The sequence below is a fragment of the Crassostrea angulata genome, chromosome 3, assembly GCF_025612915.1.
Source record: "Crassostrea angulata isolate pt1a10 chromosome 3, ASM2561291v2, whole genome shotgun sequence".
In the NCBI taxonomy this organism is placed as follows: Eukaryota; Metazoa; Mollusca; class Bivalvia; order Ostreida; family Ostreidae; genus Magallana; species Magallana angulata.
Genome location: NC_069113.1, coordinates 55,646,946 through 55,666,685, shown reverse-complemented (window position 1 = coordinate 55,666,685; position 19,740 = coordinate 55,646,946). Strand labels below are relative to the sequence as shown.

The 19,740-nt window shown below is 36.5% G+C and overlaps 1 protein-coding gene across 3 annotated transcripts in view; it reads right to left on the bottom strand.

The window, feature by feature from the left end:
* LOC128176306 (G-protein coupled receptor GRL101-like) overlaps positions 1-19,740 on the bottom strand; it is a 42,517-nt gene that overhangs the window by 6,270 nt on the left and 16,507 nt on the right. Inside the window, exons 6-25 of one of the 3 annotated variants that reach the window (XM_052842558.1) lie at positions 17,105-17,221; positions 16,153-16,248; positions 12,588-12,704; positions 12,311-12,478; positions 9,287-9,427; positions 9,057-9,179; positions 8,644-8,760; positions 8,322-8,456; positions 8,010-8,132; positions 5,464-5,584; positions 5,157-5,231; positions 4,987-5,058; positions 4,205-4,276; positions 3,989-4,060; positions 3,783-3,854; positions 3,541-3,612; positions 3,038-3,109; positions 2,296-2,494; positions 1,424-2,080; positions 1,069-1,308 (exon numbers count right to left, since the gene is read on the bottom strand). In XM_052842558.1, the coding sequence (XP_052698518.1) occupies positions 1,072-1,308; positions 1,424-2,080; positions 2,296-2,494; positions 3,038-3,109; positions 3,541-3,612; positions 3,783-3,854; positions 3,989-4,060; positions 4,205-4,276; positions 4,987-5,058; positions 5,157-5,231; positions 5,464-5,584; positions 8,010-8,132; positions 8,322-8,456; positions 8,644-8,760; positions 9,057-9,179; positions 9,287-9,427; positions 12,311-12,478; positions 12,588-12,704; positions 16,153-16,248; positions 17,105-17,221 (2,858 nt within the window). In that variant the 3' untranslated portion in view covers positions 1,069-1,071. The remainder of the gene's footprint in view (positions 1-1,068; positions 1,309-1,423; positions 2,081-2,295; positions 2,495-3,037; positions 3,110-3,540; positions 3,613-3,782; positions 3,855-3,988; positions 4,061-4,204; positions 4,277-4,986; positions 5,059-5,156; positions 5,232-5,463; positions 5,585-8,009; positions 8,133-8,321; positions 8,457-8,643; positions 8,761-9,056; positions 9,180-9,286; positions 9,428-12,310; positions 12,479-12,587; positions 12,705-16,152; positions 16,249-17,104; positions 17,222-19,740) is intronic. The other 2 variants (XM_052842557.1, XM_052842559.1) reach the window with 2 other exon arrangements.

The window sequence follows — 19,740 nt, the reverse complement described above, 5'->3', positions numbered from 1 at the left end:
AAGTGGTTATTATTAAAATACGTATTGCCAAAACTAGAGCTTGTGCCACTCAGGTGAAACTGGATTCTGAAGGGAAGTGGGGCACGGTCGCCTTTATTATATTTGTAACAATCACGACAATTAAATTAAAAAAATTATACATATCCTACATGTATGCATATGTAATTATGTATAACAAACACTTTAATATAATTATATTCATACAAAAAATTAACAAAGATTATCAACTGGAGTATGTGATGAAAGATATTTTTTTTATTCAATTCTGTAAAAATCTCAAAATGTGCACACAAAAAATGCCATGAGCACTCTTTCCACATGGACACAATCATATATGTATTAAACTATTCAAATAGCATGTAATGATAAAGTATCATTTAATGAAGAATTATCAGCAACGTAATGTTAAAGTATCACCACGTAATGTTAAAGTACCATCATGTAATGTTGAAGTATCAGCACGTAATGTTAATGTACCATCAAGAAATATTGAAGTATCAGCATGAAATGTTAAAGTACCATTATATAAATAGTGCCTGTTTGGGAGGGTAACAGTTAAAATTGACACCCCTCGAAAACCATTGTCAACCGACGCGAAGCGGAGGTTGACAATGGTTTTCGAGGGGTGTCAATTTCAACTGTTATCCTCCCAAACAGGCACTATTTATTTTGTTATACTGAATGTCTTAATTTTTAAGAATTTTAATGCTTTTATATAGGAATAACGTGAATTCTACAGCGAACGGTACACGCATAATTTTCGCGCATGTAACATTTTTTAATGTTACCCGTTGCTAAGTGCGTTGCTAACGCTGAGGGTAATAGAAAGGATTATGAACTGCGTCTTAACCAATCAGATTTCAGTATCTAACATGAAAGTATAACAATATGTAATGTTGAAGTATCAGCATGTAATGTTAAAGTATCATCATATCATGAAGTTTATCTACATAAGGCAGTTGAGGCGTTCCATAAAAAATACTAAGCAAACATAATTAGGTAATCTTGTGCGGGACTAGCTCTACGTCTGACGTAATAAGTGACGTCACTTCAGTGCGCAGGAGTTACCTCTTAACAATAGTCCAAGGAATGATGTGAAAAGGAATCGAGGACCTTCAGTCGTAAGCAAACTTTACCTATGAACGAATTCTTGGTATCATTATTTCTTGATGACCCTGTAAAGGATTTCCGAAAGCGCGAGGCTCTTTTCCTAATATTTCTCATGAAAGGGGCTGTGGATATTGTGTAGAGCACTGGATTCATGGCGGAGTTCAGAGGCAGAACAAAAACTGCCACCCACGCGTACACCTAGAACAAAACACACTATTAGTGATAACGTAACAAACATGGCGTGAAAAGTCACGTGAAAATAATCAGTGGTGCACATTTAGAAGCCATGTGACGATTCTGTAGCAATACAGACCTGTGGTGGAACGGTTGCCCCGCCAAGGGACGCGAACCCGAGGAGGATAATGGGAACCCAACAGAAAAAGTCCGACATGACGATTAGTGTCATTCTTTTGGCCATCGAGTTATCGGACTTGGCTTTGGATTTCCTGACAGCTGTGGTAGTTTGTTTGGCTACTAGAAACATCCATAAGTACGAAATAAAGATAACTAAAAAAGATAAAAAGTTCAACACGAGGAACACGAACACAGAGTATTCCCAGCCTTTTGGCTTATCCGGCGTTATATGGAACGCCAGGCAGACACCGGATCTTCCATAGAAATTGTCAAAATAATCCAAACCAAACAACGGAATCCCGGAAAGAACAATCACTACAATCCAAATACACGGCATCACAACAGACGCCTGTTTAATCCCCAGGCGTTTCAGTTTTAATGGAAATATAATGCAGATCAAGCGATCCAAGGTGATAACGGTGAGCGTGAAGACGGACAGCTCACTGGAAAACGTGGAGATAAAACCCGCGAACTTACACAACTCACTCTCCCGCCACGACCTGTCGAATATGATGTACTCCCCCCTGTAATAGCTATCCACCACAGCGATGATCAGCAGGTACACGCCCATAAAGAAGTCGCCCACCGCTAGGTTAGTGATCAGGAAGGAGTGCACCTGAAAAGAAAGATGACACCATGAGTTTGTAAAGCAGTTACAGCATTTTGCACCTATTTGTCTGTGTTTCTATTCAATAATACCCTCTCTTGACCACCTCTTCTCCCCCCCCCCCCCCAGCCACCAAACACAATGGATTTGGCCACCACATTTCCCGTTCAGTTTATATGTATGCCAATCATTATTCCACTCCGCCACCAATATTTGACCCTTACCTTTCCATTTCTGTCATCCCTCACTCTCCAGATAAAGACCAGCAGGTTCCCAAAGAACGCCACTGTTCCCAGGATCCAGATGGTGATGCGGAGGAGATAGTTAGACATCAGGTCCTCGCACGAGGAGAACTCATCCGGTTCCGGGAGACACTGCTGGACGTCCCGGGCTAGACAGCAGAACCGGAACTCATCAACCTCGCTGATGTACAGAAACAATGTAAGGCGGGGGGTAAACAGTTTATTGCTCTTTTGTTTCTTTTTACTAGTTTGAATTGTTGAAACGTTGTTATTATGCATTATAAGTATCTATATAAGTATATTTTATAGAAAGTTACGGTGTGAACATTTGAAGCAGAAAATAACTTTTGATTTCCTTATAGGGTATTCGTGACAATACAGTTGTGGTCATGTATTGGTTGACCTCGGCCTTAAGCCTCGGTTAACAAATATATTCCAAACATATATGTCTAGTACCAACATTCAAAGAAACACTACTTCCTCTGTGTTCTATTTTAAAACATTTTAATTATTGCAATCCATAATTTGCCGGTTGAAAAATTACATTTTTTAATAAATAAAAATTCTTCGTGCAGATTGTCAATTAATAAGCAACAGGAAATGGCAATGAGAGAATTGGGGGCCAGATCAGCGTGGCTATCAACACATTTACTTGGTGAATTCCCATCACCATGGTGGTATTGGATATATAAAATAACCCGGATGTAACACCTTAATTACTCACAGTCGGGATAACTTGGCCAGTCCGCTGAAGGCATTGCCGTCTATGAAGGAGATACGGTTGTCCGAGAGGTCCCTGAAACCGTCCATGATATAAAACGATGAAGCCAGATATACAGAGTTACAATCAATCTGATGTCTGATTAACAGATAAAACAGCAACTATAGATCTATCACAGTAATCAGAACGCGTCAGACGGGGTAAGAACCCTGACAGATCAATTAGTAGTGGTGTGATGTGCGTTTTATGGAGGTTTTCGAATGGGTTTCTTGTCATATTTAATATGAAGCGTTATTTCGAATATATGAATGTTTTAGATAGTTCTTTAGTCACATTTATTTCATACTAGTATTTTAAGTGGTTTATGTGCGCTAGCATATGGTTCTCAGATCATATACGTGTTTGTTTGTGGTACTGGTATATAGGTGATACCAGATGGTTCTCTGGTGGTTTATTTTAAGAAAGTGTGTATATGTGGTGTCAAATGGTTTTCTGGTCATACTCACAGGGTCAGAAGACTGTCTAGGCCGCTAAATGACCCGCCATACACGTACTCAATCCGATTCCCGGACAGATCGCTGAGGAAAACAAGAAATATTTCAAACAGATTAGAAAGTAATCTACCACTTTATTACCCTCTAAGCTTCAGCCAAACACGGTGTATATTGAGATTTCTAATTGGTTGTCCAAGACAAGATTAGACAAATAGCGTGGGCTGTAGGAGATAGCGATGGATGTGTGTTCTTACAGTCGCGACACGCTCCTAAGCCCCACAAATCCAAGCTTGTACAGCGAGCGTAGTTGTTGTCCACTCAGGTCCCTAGGGAGAGAGAGAGATTCCATACAGAGATTGTACAGGGATAAAGCAACACTTCATTGGGCGCTGAACTGAGATTGGATTCAGAAATGCCGATGTTTTTTTCTTTATGAATAAGGATAGTGAGAGGGACTTACAGAGTCAACAGTTTGGAGAGTCCCGTCAAGGCGTACGGGAATATTTCCTGGATCTGATTGCCCCGCAGATATCTAAAATTACAAACGGCAAATAAATACCTTCTTAATAAAAAGCGTAAATAAAAACCAGTGGACATTTGTATGATATAGTTTTATTTTTCACTATTAGCATATAAATGGTGTCTTATATCAGTTGCGATAAAAGTCCAAACTTACAAGCTTCTCAGATTATACAGGCCGACGAAGGACCCTTCTTCAAGTTCACTGAGCTTATTGTTCTCCAAGTTTCTACAAGGGAACTGCTATATTGTTAAATTGTCACATAATAACATTGTCTTATTATTATGTTGTTACATTATCACAGTTACATTAGTACATGGTTACATTATTACATTGCTGTTATATTATACACTGAAGACTGCAAAGGGATTTTGATAAGACTTTCTAGTATATAAAGCGGAATTCTCATTAGTTCAATTGTATACCAACAAAACTGGTAGATTCCTTTAATTCATTTTATGTGCATGTTTCTTAACTCGAAGATATCACGTATTTTGCTATTTTATTTTAAAACTGAACTTTTTTTATATTACAATGATTGATAAACAAGTTTTGCTATCCATTTTGCTAAATTATAAATTTGTATCATGTTAAAACAGTTGTGAGTTTTGTACAATTTGACTTTATTAATGATAAACACCGACCAGGTTAGTTGTTACGGTGTAAAACTTGTGTCCTTACTATTTGTTTTTGTTTATTATATATACAATAAAAGATATGTTCAAATTAAACCAAATAAAGCGGTAATCATATAATGCTCAAGAAAGAATGCAAGCATTGTCGGGAAATTTTCCGGTATTGGAAATCTACAAAAATCCAAAGTGTCGAAGCACCATGTCAACCCTAGGGAGAGAGGGTGAAGGTCGTAACATGAATACTGGTATTGATAAATACCCACATCATCATGGGGACACTTACAAAGTATTGGGGATACTTACAAAGACACGAGTCGAAACAAGTTCCGGAACATTCCCACGGGAATCTGCTTCAAAGAGTTGTTGCCCAGATCGCTAAAGGAATATAAAAGTTACAATAACATGGTAAAAATAGAACACGTGACGTGGAAAAGAATCTAGTCTTTGAATTTATACCAGGAAGTTTTACTCACAGGTATACAACTTTGGAGTAAATCAGGAAGGAAGTGTTATCCAAAGAGTTGTTTAGGAAATTATCACTCAAGAAACTGCAACAAGAGAAGTTGAATTTGCATACAATTACAATTAGTTTGCAATGAAAAAAAATCGAAGAATTTCTAGTTGTTTTAACACTTTCAATTCATGAAATATAATTTAGGAAAATACTAATATAAATGTAATTTAAGTATCTTGTTGTTAATTGATTATATCTTGATAAATCGAATAAAATTGTATTTAGTTCCCAAGAAATACTGGATAAAGATGGCGGCGCCCGCTTACAATTTTGCCACGTTGTGCTCTTGGGGTAGATCCGCCGGAAGTTGTTTGAGTCCCTTCCCCCGACAGTCGATCTCGTCCGTGCGACACACGCACTCCCTGGACAGGTAAGGACAGGGTGCAGCTGTCAACAACAAAATGTTTATGTTTATTTACCAATCAGAGGCCCTCAGGGAGCATATATGTTAAAGTTGCTTGGTCCGATTTTATTTCAAATTTTTTGTACGCTTTTAAACGTTGGTTTTACTTGGTATATTATAATACAAAAGGTATTGTAGTAGTTTTCCCGGTCAAAAAAGCCATATTTCCATGAAAATGACATAAACTATTTGTTTACAAAACAGCGTTACATAAAAGAGCTATAGCATTATTTCGCCCCTCATAAAGATTAACACCTCGCGTCGAGGCGGGTTTATATGATGGCATTACGGCATTGACTTTCGCTAAAAAGAAAGGAAATAAGATTTCATTTTTTTTAGCAAATCAAAAATAAACCTTTCAAAATTTTTTACTAATATTTCTGAAGTTTGTTTTGTTTATAATCAATGAATAAAATGCGGGTTGAATAAACCCAACCAATCGATTGACGAAAATAAACGGTTCCCTTTTCTAAACATTCCAATGATGCATTTTGTTCCCATAAAGAAATTATTTTCTTCATTTGAATATTTCTATCTTTGAAAGAAGACTGGATTCTGCTGGTGAAAGCAGGTTAAAGTCTGTAACTTTCTACGATAATTGGTTTGTAAGGAAAATTATTTGTTACTGCTACTGCCAAAATATCGGTCCAAACAGTTTTAAAAACAACAATACACAAGGTCAAAAGAGGCTTTCTTTAAGGGGGCATATTCACGAGTTTTGGGACTATTATTTTTGGATTGAACAAATGGTTAAAATGCATAGTGTATATTTATAATGGTTAATCTACTTAATCATAATTTGAGTGTCATTTGTCAAGTTTCACACGAAGTACACAACGCCAACATTTTGTTATGCAAACAAGACTCGTGCCTTTTTTGTTTGTTCAAATATTAAGGTCACTGGTTAGAAAGTACAATATCTAAAAAAAAAATGATTTAACAAATACTAAAAAATTGCTGTGGAAAAATAAAATTTGAAAATTTTCAGCTCAAGTCATGACTGTTTTCCCTTAGAGACACGTGTTCACATAAAGTATTTTCAAAAACTGAAGGATATTTGTTTTATAATTAATTTAAGAAAACGGGGTTACACTTATCCAAGACAAAATATGTCAAAATACATAACAGAGCCAGCAGAGGTTATAATCTTACCCTGTGTGCAACAATTATTTACAGATTTCGTTTAATTATCTAAAATATTATTCAAATTTTACGGCAAAACAAAAACGGCGAAAATAAATTACCATTGCTAAAAATAAACCATGCTGGTCGATTTAGTTGACATATTTTTATGATACTTGGTTTCGTGTTTTTTTTTATTCTAATAACACGTGTAAAGCACGTGCCCGGTGTTAGAATCAGATGTTACCCCTGCCAGACGCGTTAAGGACTACTCGCATTAAATGTGCAATTCATTTCATTTAACGCTATCTTTCTTCAAACTATAAAAAAAAATCGGCGTCAGGTTCGGAGGAGTTATTACGAGGAGAGAAGTCCTCCATTTACATCATCTTGACATTAACAGTTTGAACATTTTCATACACAGAGTAAATGTCTTAAACTTTAAGTGCGTTTGCAGGTTTCTCGTAATTCTTATTTTTGGAGAATGTAATTTTTTAATATTTTCGGGCAATAAATGTTAAGAATGATCTAGTTTGCCGACAAAATATCTCTGACACCGGGGTTGGGGTTATATTTTACGATCAAATGATCAAACACACTTATTGTGCATATGTTTGTTTGAAATGTCAAGTAATTTAAACTGACGCAGCTTGCAGATAGAAAGTTAATTATAAAATGTCGAAATCAATCGAAAGCGCGCCTCCTTGGGCTTTATCGTTATTTTATGCGGTTTGTTCATTACCAAGCACAAAATTTATGTCACAGTTGACTTTGATTCTACGAAAAGTAAATTATGGAATGTGCTGCGCCAACTTATTTTTGATATATATTTGATATAAATAAGACGATACTACTGATGTTATTTCTTCAAGTGTGTTGTGCAAAAGAAATATTTCTATCAAGTAATTTGTAACCGAATAGATTTGTTTGGCAAAGTTTAGCCATCTCTTGGTGAACAAGAGTTTCAAACAATCGCCTTTTTCTAAAATATACAATATTTCTAAGACTTACGACGTCCTACCGGTATTTCTAAGACTTTCACCAGCCTACTTTTAAGACTTTTGACAGCCTATTTAAAAATATAAAATAGTCTATTTCTAAACTCATGATAGCCTATATCTAAGAATTTCGACAGCTTATTTCTAAAACTTACGACAACCTATTTCTAAGACTTACATCAATTTATTTATAAAGCTTACATCAGCCTATATCTCTAAGACTTCTAAGACTTACGACAGCCTATCTCTAAGACCCCTGAGAACCTATAATGATGACTTTAAGACTTACGACAGCCTAGCTCGTCCCAGTAGGAATTGAGGGGGCAGTCGATAGTGTGGTCACACACGACCGCCTCGTCGATACAGTAGGAGTTCCGGCACTTAAATTGACCGGAAGAACAGTTCGATTTCTCTGAAAATTAAATATCATAGTAATAACTCATATCATAGGACACTTATCGCGAAAGAAAATGAGACCCACGGTAGGAAATATTGAACATAAACCTGTCAAACAAAATATCTACATCGTAAATCGGCTGTATGTTTTTAATGTCAAAGCAATTGGACTAGCACACCGCAGGAAAGTTAATAAGATACTAACTACATTGGTTGAGATAAAGGTTGGACTCGTCAGCACAACCTTTCCGTCGGTCGGCCGGCTTGTAGCACACAAACTTGGAATCGATACACTGCCCATTGTTGCACGTAAACTCGTTGTGATTGCAGGCCTGGCGAACTGTCAAATCGTAAGAAACTCAGCCAAAAACTTCATTTGAATAGAAATTAATAGAAACACCGCTGTTACACAACGCTTCGCAGAATTTGATGGTCTGATTTCCATACCATTATTCAATTGATTTATCGGACAACTACACGTAATGGCCGTTCATGTCGGCGGACAGGAAGTAGTTTATTATACGTACCACAGTCTGTTTCATCAGAAACATCCGGACAGTCCCGGAAGTAATCACACCATTGGACTTCCGGTATACATGGCCCACTTTTACAGCGTCTGTAGCCAGGGGGACAACTTATTTTATCTGAGAGAACAAAAACTAGATCTGGTAAACTTCTAATAAGTCCAAAGAAAGTATATTTCGGGTATTTTAATTTCAGCTAATATATCAAAATGAATTAGATGAATTTAAATATAAACGTTTTGAAATGAAAATGGCAATTTAATATCCATTGGAACCAAATTTATATAATAAGCAAAAAACTCCCTATCTGTTTCTTTTCATCATTGTGTAAAGGACAAAAAAATGTAGATGTGTCCCCCATTTATTGAGATTTTCCTGCCTTATCAATTGAGAGTTGGACCCTAACAGTCGCATACCACATTCCTCCTCATCTGAGCCGTCAAAACAGTCCGCCCGTCCGTCACAGCGGAGAGACGCGTTCACACATTGGCTGTTCTTGCACCGGAACTCCGCCTCTGTGCATCGTCGGAAAAACTTCTCTAGGATATAAAAAGAGAACCGGATAGAACATTTGGTCATTTGCTTTTAGATTTTTTGCTTTTTATTTATTTTGTCTATTTTTCAGACAATTTACCAGTTTATTTACCACACAATTTTGTGTCCTCGTCTTCGCCATTTTGACAATCAATGAAGTAATCGCACAGCGACTTCCGGGGAATGCAGCGCCCCTCTGGACAAGGAAAGTAATCCCGACCGAAATCTCGACAATCAAGGTTAGTAGCGTTATCTGTGAGAGAAGAGAAATCTGTTGGAATAAAAAGAGAACGACAGACAAACAGTTTATTGTTGTTCAGTTTGATATTTTTAGAGAAAGTTGTCGACTATCTTACAGAAGTGTTATGTTTTCAAGGCAATTTGATAACGATCGCAATGTTTTATGCTCCATATTTGCCAGCCCACCTAAAGAACGTCTGATGTGTTGTTGAACTGATTCGATCGTTAAACCACAAAAAGACAGAACTTAATGAGTATTAAATCTCACAGCAACACCCTGGCTTATCTGTTTGGAATTAGAAGATAATCGGCGCGAAAGGAATACTTTCCCGCCATGAGGTCACAGCGTGCAGAAGACAGAGTTGCATTTCATAACATTCAAACACTTTTTTAGTTTGATGCACAAAATAAAATAAAAATAAACATAGACTATGCTGGCTGTTAGCTGAAGGGTTACCAGTAATCTAATTTGTGACACTTGAAAGGGAGAAAAAATCCCCTGAACATGTTAGTGACAGGTGCCAAGACAAATGATTGCCTGCTTATTATAATATTATAATCCATACAACCGCAGCCAATTGTCAAACAGAAATTGTAGCGCAGCCACTGTACTTTATAGAGATGCTTCCGTACCCAAATACCCCAAATTAATGAGTAGTTTTAAATTTTTCCCTACAGGAAAAGACGAGTGAACATTCTTTAATTTCTTATTGACATGACAGTGAACATTCTTGTGCGATAGTAAACAAGAGGCCTTCGGCATATAACACTCACCAAGCGTTCTCATTTCTGGGATTTTTTTAATCAAACGGTTGATTGACCATATGTTCTAATAATTTTTAAAAAGTAGATATTATATGATGGTGAAACGCCTTGTGTCTGTATCTAGCAAGCGTTCATTGGACCAATCATTTTATATTTCATTTAAAACGGCTGAATGGTCATGGGCATTTTTAGGCTATATTGACCTCATTTAGGCAAAGAGCTCTTTATAGAGATACATAATAATATTTAAATATTAAAGCCAAAATATTCCAGATTTTCTCTTTACTATATAATAGTAAATGGCCAAATGAATCATATTTAAAAGTTGAATTTCGATCTGATTGTTAATCTGTCGACCACCCAGCCTCCTTAATGGAAATCGATGTTTTCTGGCAATGAACGGAGAATTTAACACACTCCAGACCATGAAATGAACCTTCAGACGAATTTTAATATCGTGCCTTAATAAAGAATGTATCTTGTTTGCTCACACGAAGAGAAGAATTTTCTGCTGCTCATTCCAAAATACACGAGTACTTATATATACTTAAATTGTGCTAATGTTGTTTTTTTGGAGGGGTGGGGGTTAATATATATCTTATTAATACATTGATATTACAATTTTCTTCTTTTTAATTCTTTATGTGAAAATTCATTCAGAATGATTCCCTAACCCCACGCTATGCATTGCCTAATGGACAATACATAAAACTTTGTCTACAGTTTTTTGATCAATGGTAAACTGGTATTGATGATTTTAACTTTTCTTGCAAGACAGTTTTAAGTAAATAATTTCATTTTTACAGTCAATATTATTTTCCTTTAGATCCCTACCCTTTAAGCTGTATTAGCCTCTGTCCAATAAGGGCTTGTGAAAATAGGACCAGTATCGTCAACATTGACGATACACTGTAAATAGATGTAGCGTAAAGAAAGCGGACAAGCAGAACCTGTCAATCAAAATCTTGTGCTAAATCTGGTTCAGGTGAGCTAAATAAGTTGAACAACTCTCGCGAGATCCGAGTCATTAATACTTAAGTACCCGTAATTGACAACGCTATCAGTGCAATATTCTATCATCGATTGTTGCGTAATATGTCTAACGCCCACTAAGAGTGTATCCCACTTTGTTTTACTGAAATCAAATGGCCAATCATCCCTCATTAAAAAAATATACTATAGATCCGTTCTTGTTGTGTTTACTGTTTCCGAGATACGGAATGGCTCGACAAAGCCTCTGAAGGCCGAGTACCCCTGGGTATGGCTAGCGGTCCCCTGTTTGTCCCGATTCCTACATATCCGTAGAACTTTAGCACACTTCAATGTTATCATCTCACAAGGTGATAAGAAACAAAAGAACAGTTGGCTGCAAAACAAATCACTCATTATGGTTAATTGGTAAACTTTGCATTCGATCGCTCGCGAGACAAGCACTGCTGGTTAAAATCTAAATGGGTTCCCATGCATTAACTATATTATCAGTCTTATAATGGTTTAGAATTTTTTTTTATCATCTATGGTATGTTTTTTTTGTGGTACACATCGTTGTCAGATCTACTTCAATTTCATTTGTGCAATTAGTTTGGCGCAGTCCATTTATACTGATTTGACAATTGAAGACTAATAGATTCTATGGTTAGGTTTTTTGTTGTCTGCGGTCCCTAGCTTAAGTATACCGTCAAATTGGTATTTATAATTCTCTACTGTATCACTGGCAATGGTGATGTTCTTGGTTTGAATTGGTTTTGGTATAAGTATAACAAAATCGTACTCAAAACCCATCTTGTATCAACCTCTCGATTCTAACTTTAATCTATTTTGACCGCGGTTCACATACGGTAGGAGCGACAGAGAAGATATCCCTGTTTGTAAACAGCAGATTTGTGCGTCCTCAGTGACAGACACACTACAACCTTCATGAAGCCGGTAAAGATACAAATCTCTGAATGACAGACATGTACAACCATTTGTAGCTGATACAGATACCCATCAACCACTGACAGATATGTACAACCATTTGTAGCTGATATAGAGATATCAATCTCCTGTTGTCAGAGCCTTGAGTACTTACCGCCCTGTTGTCAGGGATCTCAGTACTTACATCACTGTTGACAGACCTCATGGTACTTACAGCCCTGTTGAAGCTTGTTCAGGCAAAACATTTCGTCGGAGCCCCTCTCGTTGTTGTAGCAGTCATTGTGGCCGTCACACAGGTACTGATTGTCAATACACCGTTCCACCCTCAGCTCGTATAGTAACTTACACGGGAACGACTCCCCCAAGCGGCACACCGACGCCCCTGAGGAAAGATAACCCACTGAGACTGACAGTGTAAAACATTTTGTTTGTAATTATTACAAGAGGTCTGATTAAACTGTATTTCAATGAAGTATGAATATTTGTCCTACCACAGTCCATCTCGTCTTCACAGCTTTCTCCACAGTCGCAGAACCAATCGCAGTGATTGGCTTTTCCCAGACAACGCCCATTTCTGCACCGGAAGCCATCATCGCACGATTCTGTGCCTACAAGATCGGTTTAAATTTAGTGGAGACCAAAATGAACTGGAAATAGGCTTCAAAACCTTGCAACTAATTTTGGAAAGGCCACGACTTTTGCCACTATTTTGAATCTCTATTTTCCGTAAAACTATTGTTAAGTGATGTTGTGCAGTGGGCATTTTGCTTCCAACTCTTAATTAAATGCAATTAACAGAATGATTTGACATAACGTGACATTTTAGACTTGAATTAGAGTTGACTTTTCTTTCAACCTGACACAGAAGTAGCGTCGTCGCACCTTGCAGCGAGCAATACATCTCCTGTGAATCGGTCAGGGGACAGGTCTCGACAGGGAACGATGTTAACTAGGTAAAATTGTTCAAGGAAAGTCAAGATTAATGGCGTCTGCTGTAAGTTTGACAGAATCAGTGACAACGTGGCTATTGGGAAGAAAGAGGGACCGTAGAGGAGACAGATCGACATGAAGCGACCAGTTCCTGACGGTGTCACTTCAATTTATAGCGAGGATTATATCCAAAACACCGACCAAAACGTAAAAATCGCCCCCGACATCAGAAAAAGCAGGTAGCCCCTAAGGTGGCAGGAGATAGTTTCGAAGGAAAGACCCGTCAAAATTTTGAAATAAAGGGAAAATCTGAGATTTGGCTGGTTATTTGAGGGGTATAAATTGCTAGAATATTTATTGCATTCATTTTGTGGATAGAGGAGCTCATGTCAATTTCATTGATATATGACACTATTATACTGGTAGCACTTTTCATCAGATATGGAATGAAAATGCGAAACTGTGGCCAAAATTTTCACTTTCGGTTTTGTGCTTGAAAAGTAGGGTGGGTTCAGAACACGAAATGTCACTCGAAAAGAAGGTGATTGACCCCCCATCAATTGGTGATTATTTGCATGGGTATACATTGAGCTACCAATCCTATGGTAGTTTATGGCAGTTGCTCGGGACTGGAGCATAGTGCTGGACCCGTGAAAATGTGAAAAAAGGGCAATTTTTCAGAAAATTTTGAGACCGTCCCCGGCTATTCTATATAGTGATATATGTAAGTTGTACTTGTTTTATTCTTAAATGTTTAAAAATTCTCAAGAGTCGGGACCATGTGACCCCTGCATGCAAACCAATTTTAGCAAATTTAAAAATCCACTGAAAATTAAATCACATATATGAGCACTATCTGCCTCACATTTTCTCGACCAAAAAAACTATCCCCTGCCACCTAACAGATCCATTACCAGCACCGCTATCGTCTACTTCTCCGCCATGTGAAAGCTTTAAGTACTAGTAATCCATTGATCAACTATTGGAATACAGAACCTTTGCGTTCTTTCTTTGATGAAACTTTGATTTCATACATACGATTCAGTTCGTCTCTAGGAGCAGGAGAGCAGCACAATAGAAGCTCATTAAAGAGTCATGAATAATATGCATTTTAACGAGAAAAATAACCAAAATCTGTCCACAATGATTAGCATTTACATGGAGTCGTTCATCAGCTTTGGACAAAAGGTTTCGTAGGAACTGTTAAAATTCTTGGGATAACGATTTCCTGACAAATAAAGATATTGAGTATTAATTTATAGATTAAAATACACAGGGAGAAAGCAAAACAGGTTAAGAGAAAGACATAGCAAGCACTCAATCGCTTCCGAACCATTTCATTATAGGGTTCAGGAGATGAGGCGTGCTTGCAGGTACCCGCTCTGTTGAACAGATCTTTGGTGTCCATTCTTGACCCAATTAGGTAACTCAATCGTCTGTGCGCATGTGTAAGAATTTGAACTAGGGTTTATGACCTTAAAAATTAAGCATGACAAAAAGACATACTTTTCCAACATATCTGTCTAGATAACTTTTATAGAAATCGCCGTTGTACCCACGAATTCTTTAGAGGATTAAGTCTTTCATACCGGGAATGATTTTTTTTTCTTTAAACAGAAGATAACTACCTTAAATTATCATGAAGACGTACGTGCAGTCCTCGTCATGAATAAGGTTGACCATAAATATAATACAGATACAAAATACACATCCTGTCAATCAGCATAAAATAAGACAAACGTACGTTTTATTGAATAGGTAATATTTTTTTCATTATAAAAAAAATCTCATTTACTTCATTTGATCATCTGTAAGAATATTGCTTTTCCTCATTTCATTAAGAAGGAAACATTTATTCCACCGCCAAGTGCTCGGAATCTGTGAATTTTGGATTATGTCCTATAATTAAAGGCCAATGTCCTATAATTATAGGTCTCTACTGTCCAGATAAAGAACTGCATGTTTTACTGCTAAACAACAATAGTCGCCGAGAATTTGTCTCATCGCTTCAGTAATTGTTGGGTACACGACGTTTTACAGTAGGTACTTATCACCTTGGTAACTTGCATTCCTTTTGACCTTGACCTTAAATCGGATTACCTTGCCACCAACAGATGTCATGAAAGTAATGCGGTGATGTAAGGGAAATTAAAAGATAATTTAAAAATTAGATTTCATTACCCAAATGCTCAAACGGGTGCATTTCTTGTATTTTTGCAACAATGCACACGTTGTACAGCATTGATACATGATTAAATTAATTATCTGTTAGTACACTGTATTATTCAATGAAGTATAATGCGGTATTTGTTAGCTAGCTTATGTGTATTAATAACAGTTAGTATATAAAACATGAATTCATATAAAATGGTGTATGGATTAGCAAATAATTTCAAATTGTTTAAAATAAATGTATATAATCTATTTAGACTTTTTCCGGTTATATTTCCAATCAGAGATGAAGTGATCGTATCTTTAGAAATATAGTGAGTGATTCATAAGCCATTTCCTTCGCCTATTTCTATTTCTGAATAATAAAAGAACATATTCAAAACCTACTTTACGATTCCAATCGTTTTTCTCATTTCTAACCTCCGTTGATTTATAATTTGAACTCTCCATTTAGAGAGAATGGAATTGCAGTGTTCAGTCTGTTAACGAACAAGTTTTTCTTGTAAAGACTTTAATAATCTATTTATGATGACGCGGATGAGGAGTGTGTTACCCATAATTCCCCACTGAGACCCGCTGTCAGACTGCCGAACTGTTGTGTTCATGAGTGGGGGAGAATAGCATTGCTCGCTCTGAAATGATTTCAGATGAGTTTTCTCGCCGACTGAGCAATATTTTACAGCTTTAATGATCTCTTAGGGAGAATTTTTTATAGGATCGAAAACGAAACAATTTGTTACATTTATAAGGTATTAAGGGATTCCCTAGGATAGAAGTACGTCCATTCAAGGGTTCTCAATTATCTAGCCTCAGTTTTAATGATTCAATCATCAGAGCAGATGATTTAATAGTCTTGAGTGAGTGACAAAGTAGAATCATTTACAGAGAAGTTAACTTTAAAAAAATGTGGCTAAGGACTAACCTTAGTCGGTCAAGTTTGATCCGGGTACTTACAATTGGACTCATCTGATTGGTCGGCACAATCCTGGAACCCGTCACATACGCTGCTCTGGTATCTATAGAAACCGGAGCCGCAGCGGTGGTACCGATCTGTAAGAGGTATAAAAACGAACCAGTCAGAATTGTTGGCTATTAACAGGCCGCCGCTTTGGACATTTTTGGAGTGGACACGTGCTATGAAGGGATTATTGTAGCGATCCAAGAATTAAACCAGGATAACTTCTAATTATATTCTTTAAAAAAAAACCCCAGAAAAAGAACAATACATCACAAACAAAAGACACCCAAATACTAGTATAATTCCCAAGGTCCCCCTCCTCCCAAAGCAAACAAACATCACGCACAAACAAAAACACAAAAAGGGGAGCAAGAATCTATAATATACGTTCACTAGAAACACATGAACGGTAAAAATGTTCTAGTTTGAAAAATAAACCTTGCCAAAATATACAAAATTTAACAATTAACAAAAACAGTGTACCGGAGAGCTTGGTACATGTAGCATTATTTATATCAAAAGATCTAATGCAACCATAAATACATATAGGAATTATTCATCGACCTAAAATAGTAAGCGACCTTCGTGCGTTAAATCAAGTCAAATGTGGCCCTACGCCTAATTCATTACAGAATGAAATATCAGATAAATGATTGCTACATTGATAAGATGGGGTAACCAGGAATGTCAAAAATTATAAAGATGTTGTGACAGGTGAAATTGCAGATATAATTATACAGTTTTCACGACATTTGAATTGGATGAAATTCAAAATATCTGGTTGATTGCGTGCATGCATAATCCGAGAAGTTGTTCAAGGTTGCGAGATAAAATGGGGGAAGGGGGATGAGGATTGAAATTGCAAGGGCCAAAAAATATAATATGAAAAAGATTGTGCTCTGGTCAGTATGTTATCTTATAACATTGCCATAGCTACTCGTGACTCACCGCAGTTTTCCTCGTCACTTCCGTCGAAGCAGTCCTTGAACCCGTCACACAGAAGATCAAGGTTCACGCACTGTTTGTTCCGACATTCAAACTGAGTGGCATAGCATTCTGGGTAAGCTGGCGAAAAGAAACGTAAAATGGCCCTCAATCATCATTTATGTATGTATCGTTTAGATCGATTCGCCATGTATCAATAAAATAAAAATGTGTTGCCTAAAGCCAGAATAATAACGAATAAATAAAACAAAACATATTTGTAGCATTTAACCAAACTGACAGCAATATATCAGTTAAAAGTAATATTTTTGTAGCATACAGCAAGTATAGCTATAGAAAACGAAAAAACTACTTTAGCGTAAAACTATGTAGAATAGCTTTGTGTCAGTACCCTTAATTAAAACATGTATGGTTCATAGTATTTGTTGCATATAGTCAGAATAGCACTAAGTCAACACTACGGAATATATTTGTAGCATATGCCAAATTAGTGTTGATCAATAAACAAAATCTATTAAAAGGGTCATTTAACTAGAAAAGCTGTACCTGTTAACAGCGTGTTTAAACATGTAACGATCAGGGAAGCGTTTTACAAAAGGACTTACGACAAAATTAATGAATGCTAATTAATGCCAACTAATCAATGAATTATTCTTATGGCTGGAAAATATAATTATGGGAATTGAAATGTTTGTTAACAAATGGTTTTATGTCAATTTTGTTCTCTTAAACCATTTTACGAGACTGTAAATATTTACGACTTTGTCGTAAGTTCTTTTGTAAAATACAGCCCAGAACCATACTGCCAAAAAAGCCAAGTATGAATAATCCATGTAATCTACTTGTATACTTAGCGTAAAATGGTAGTAAACCAGAGCGTGTTGTAGCGCATAGCCAGAATAATCATAAATAAATAAACAAAAATACAGGTATATTCCTAACTCTTTGGCAGAATATAGCCATGTACTAGTATTAATTATCAGCATGGATAAATAGAATTTTCCAAATATTACACGTTTAATAAATTAATAGAGTTTGTATCAGTAACCCTGAGTATCTTACATCAGGAATGTGCAAACATCATAAATATGACATTTATGGATATTGGTGACATCATTACGTTTTTACTTTGAAATGTTGTATTATCTTTAAGCTTGATAATATACATGTAAGTGCTTATCTGATATTTGAACAATTTTCCAGATAATAAGCTAATTGTTATTGGCAAAACACTCCTTAAAGCGGTATAAATCATATACTAGACAAAAGAAGGGTTGTTGGCGGGAGCGGATCTAGCCTCCTTGTGGTGGCGGATCTCTTCCCTCTTATACAACACTTTCATTGACTGACTTGATCGTTTCACTCTTCAAATTATATTTTCCTATATCAACATAGCGTTATTTCTAATAATCAATGGACGGAATACGGCTAATTGTTAATAAATGTTCTTAATTAGGTCACGAGAGGAGTTCGATGAGATATTCCATGAAACGGAAATTGATTTCGCTGTAAGTTTTGCCACAACTCCCTGATCAATGAGTTTATTGGGCGCGAATTGAGGGAGTTCTACACAGCATCTACCCAGTCGTAGAACCGGACCACTCATTACTGGTGACAGACAATTTCTCCAGACACTTCATACAGTCAATATCTTATATTTTTTTGTTCTAACAAATAACAAATCCTTGCACAATTGCAAAACCTCACTTAACAAATAACAAATCAATAACAAATCGTTGCACAATTTCAAAACTTCACTTAAAATCGTTGCACAATTGCAAAACTTCACTCCCACCCCGTTTATTTTTTTTTTTATGAATCATTGTTTTCAATATAATTGGTGTATCGAAATCAAGAAACAGTTCCATTAATAGTAAAACACTGGAATCAAGGAAGCATTCTATCAAACACAGTATACTCTATACTCTTAAACTATCCAAGATAATTTTAATGACTAATTTCAGCCAATGCTTTTTTATACGAATCATCAGTTTCTGGTTCATTCAACAGTTTTGTTCGATACATCGAGTATTCATTCAAAGCTGCCAGTGCGATTGCATTCAAAAGGATGCTGCAATAACCAAATTATTTTTGTTATAAATCACTGTTCATTATAATTGTTTGATTCCGTAAATATTTGACAAGTTTAAGGATGATAAATGAGTTCTGACACGACTGGCTTAAAAACACTGAAGATTTCCTCGAAATCAGACCAAAAACTGCCACAGATAACGGTCAGGAGGACCTATCCAGGATCCGCTTCTTTAAATCTGTGACATAACATCTCCCTGATCTAACAGGACATACTCCAAATAAACACCACCCTAGGTGCGCTTTGAAAAAGGTAATAATTTAAACCTGTGTTTAATTGATTTTATCCAAAAAATAATGAGCCTCTAGAAGGAAAATGATTTATATAAAACAATTCGATAGAACGAATGGATAAGTGAAGCGCTTCCGGTACAGCTGACATTTGTCTATCAACGGGTCTACAAATGCTCAAATGACGATACTTAAGGAAAGACATGCTGACCTTGTATATTAATGCACTATTTTGCATCTTTTATCAAGCTGTATTCTAATGTCAATACAGATCTCAGATAACGCGTTATTCACTGTTCACAGATTGCACTGTATTC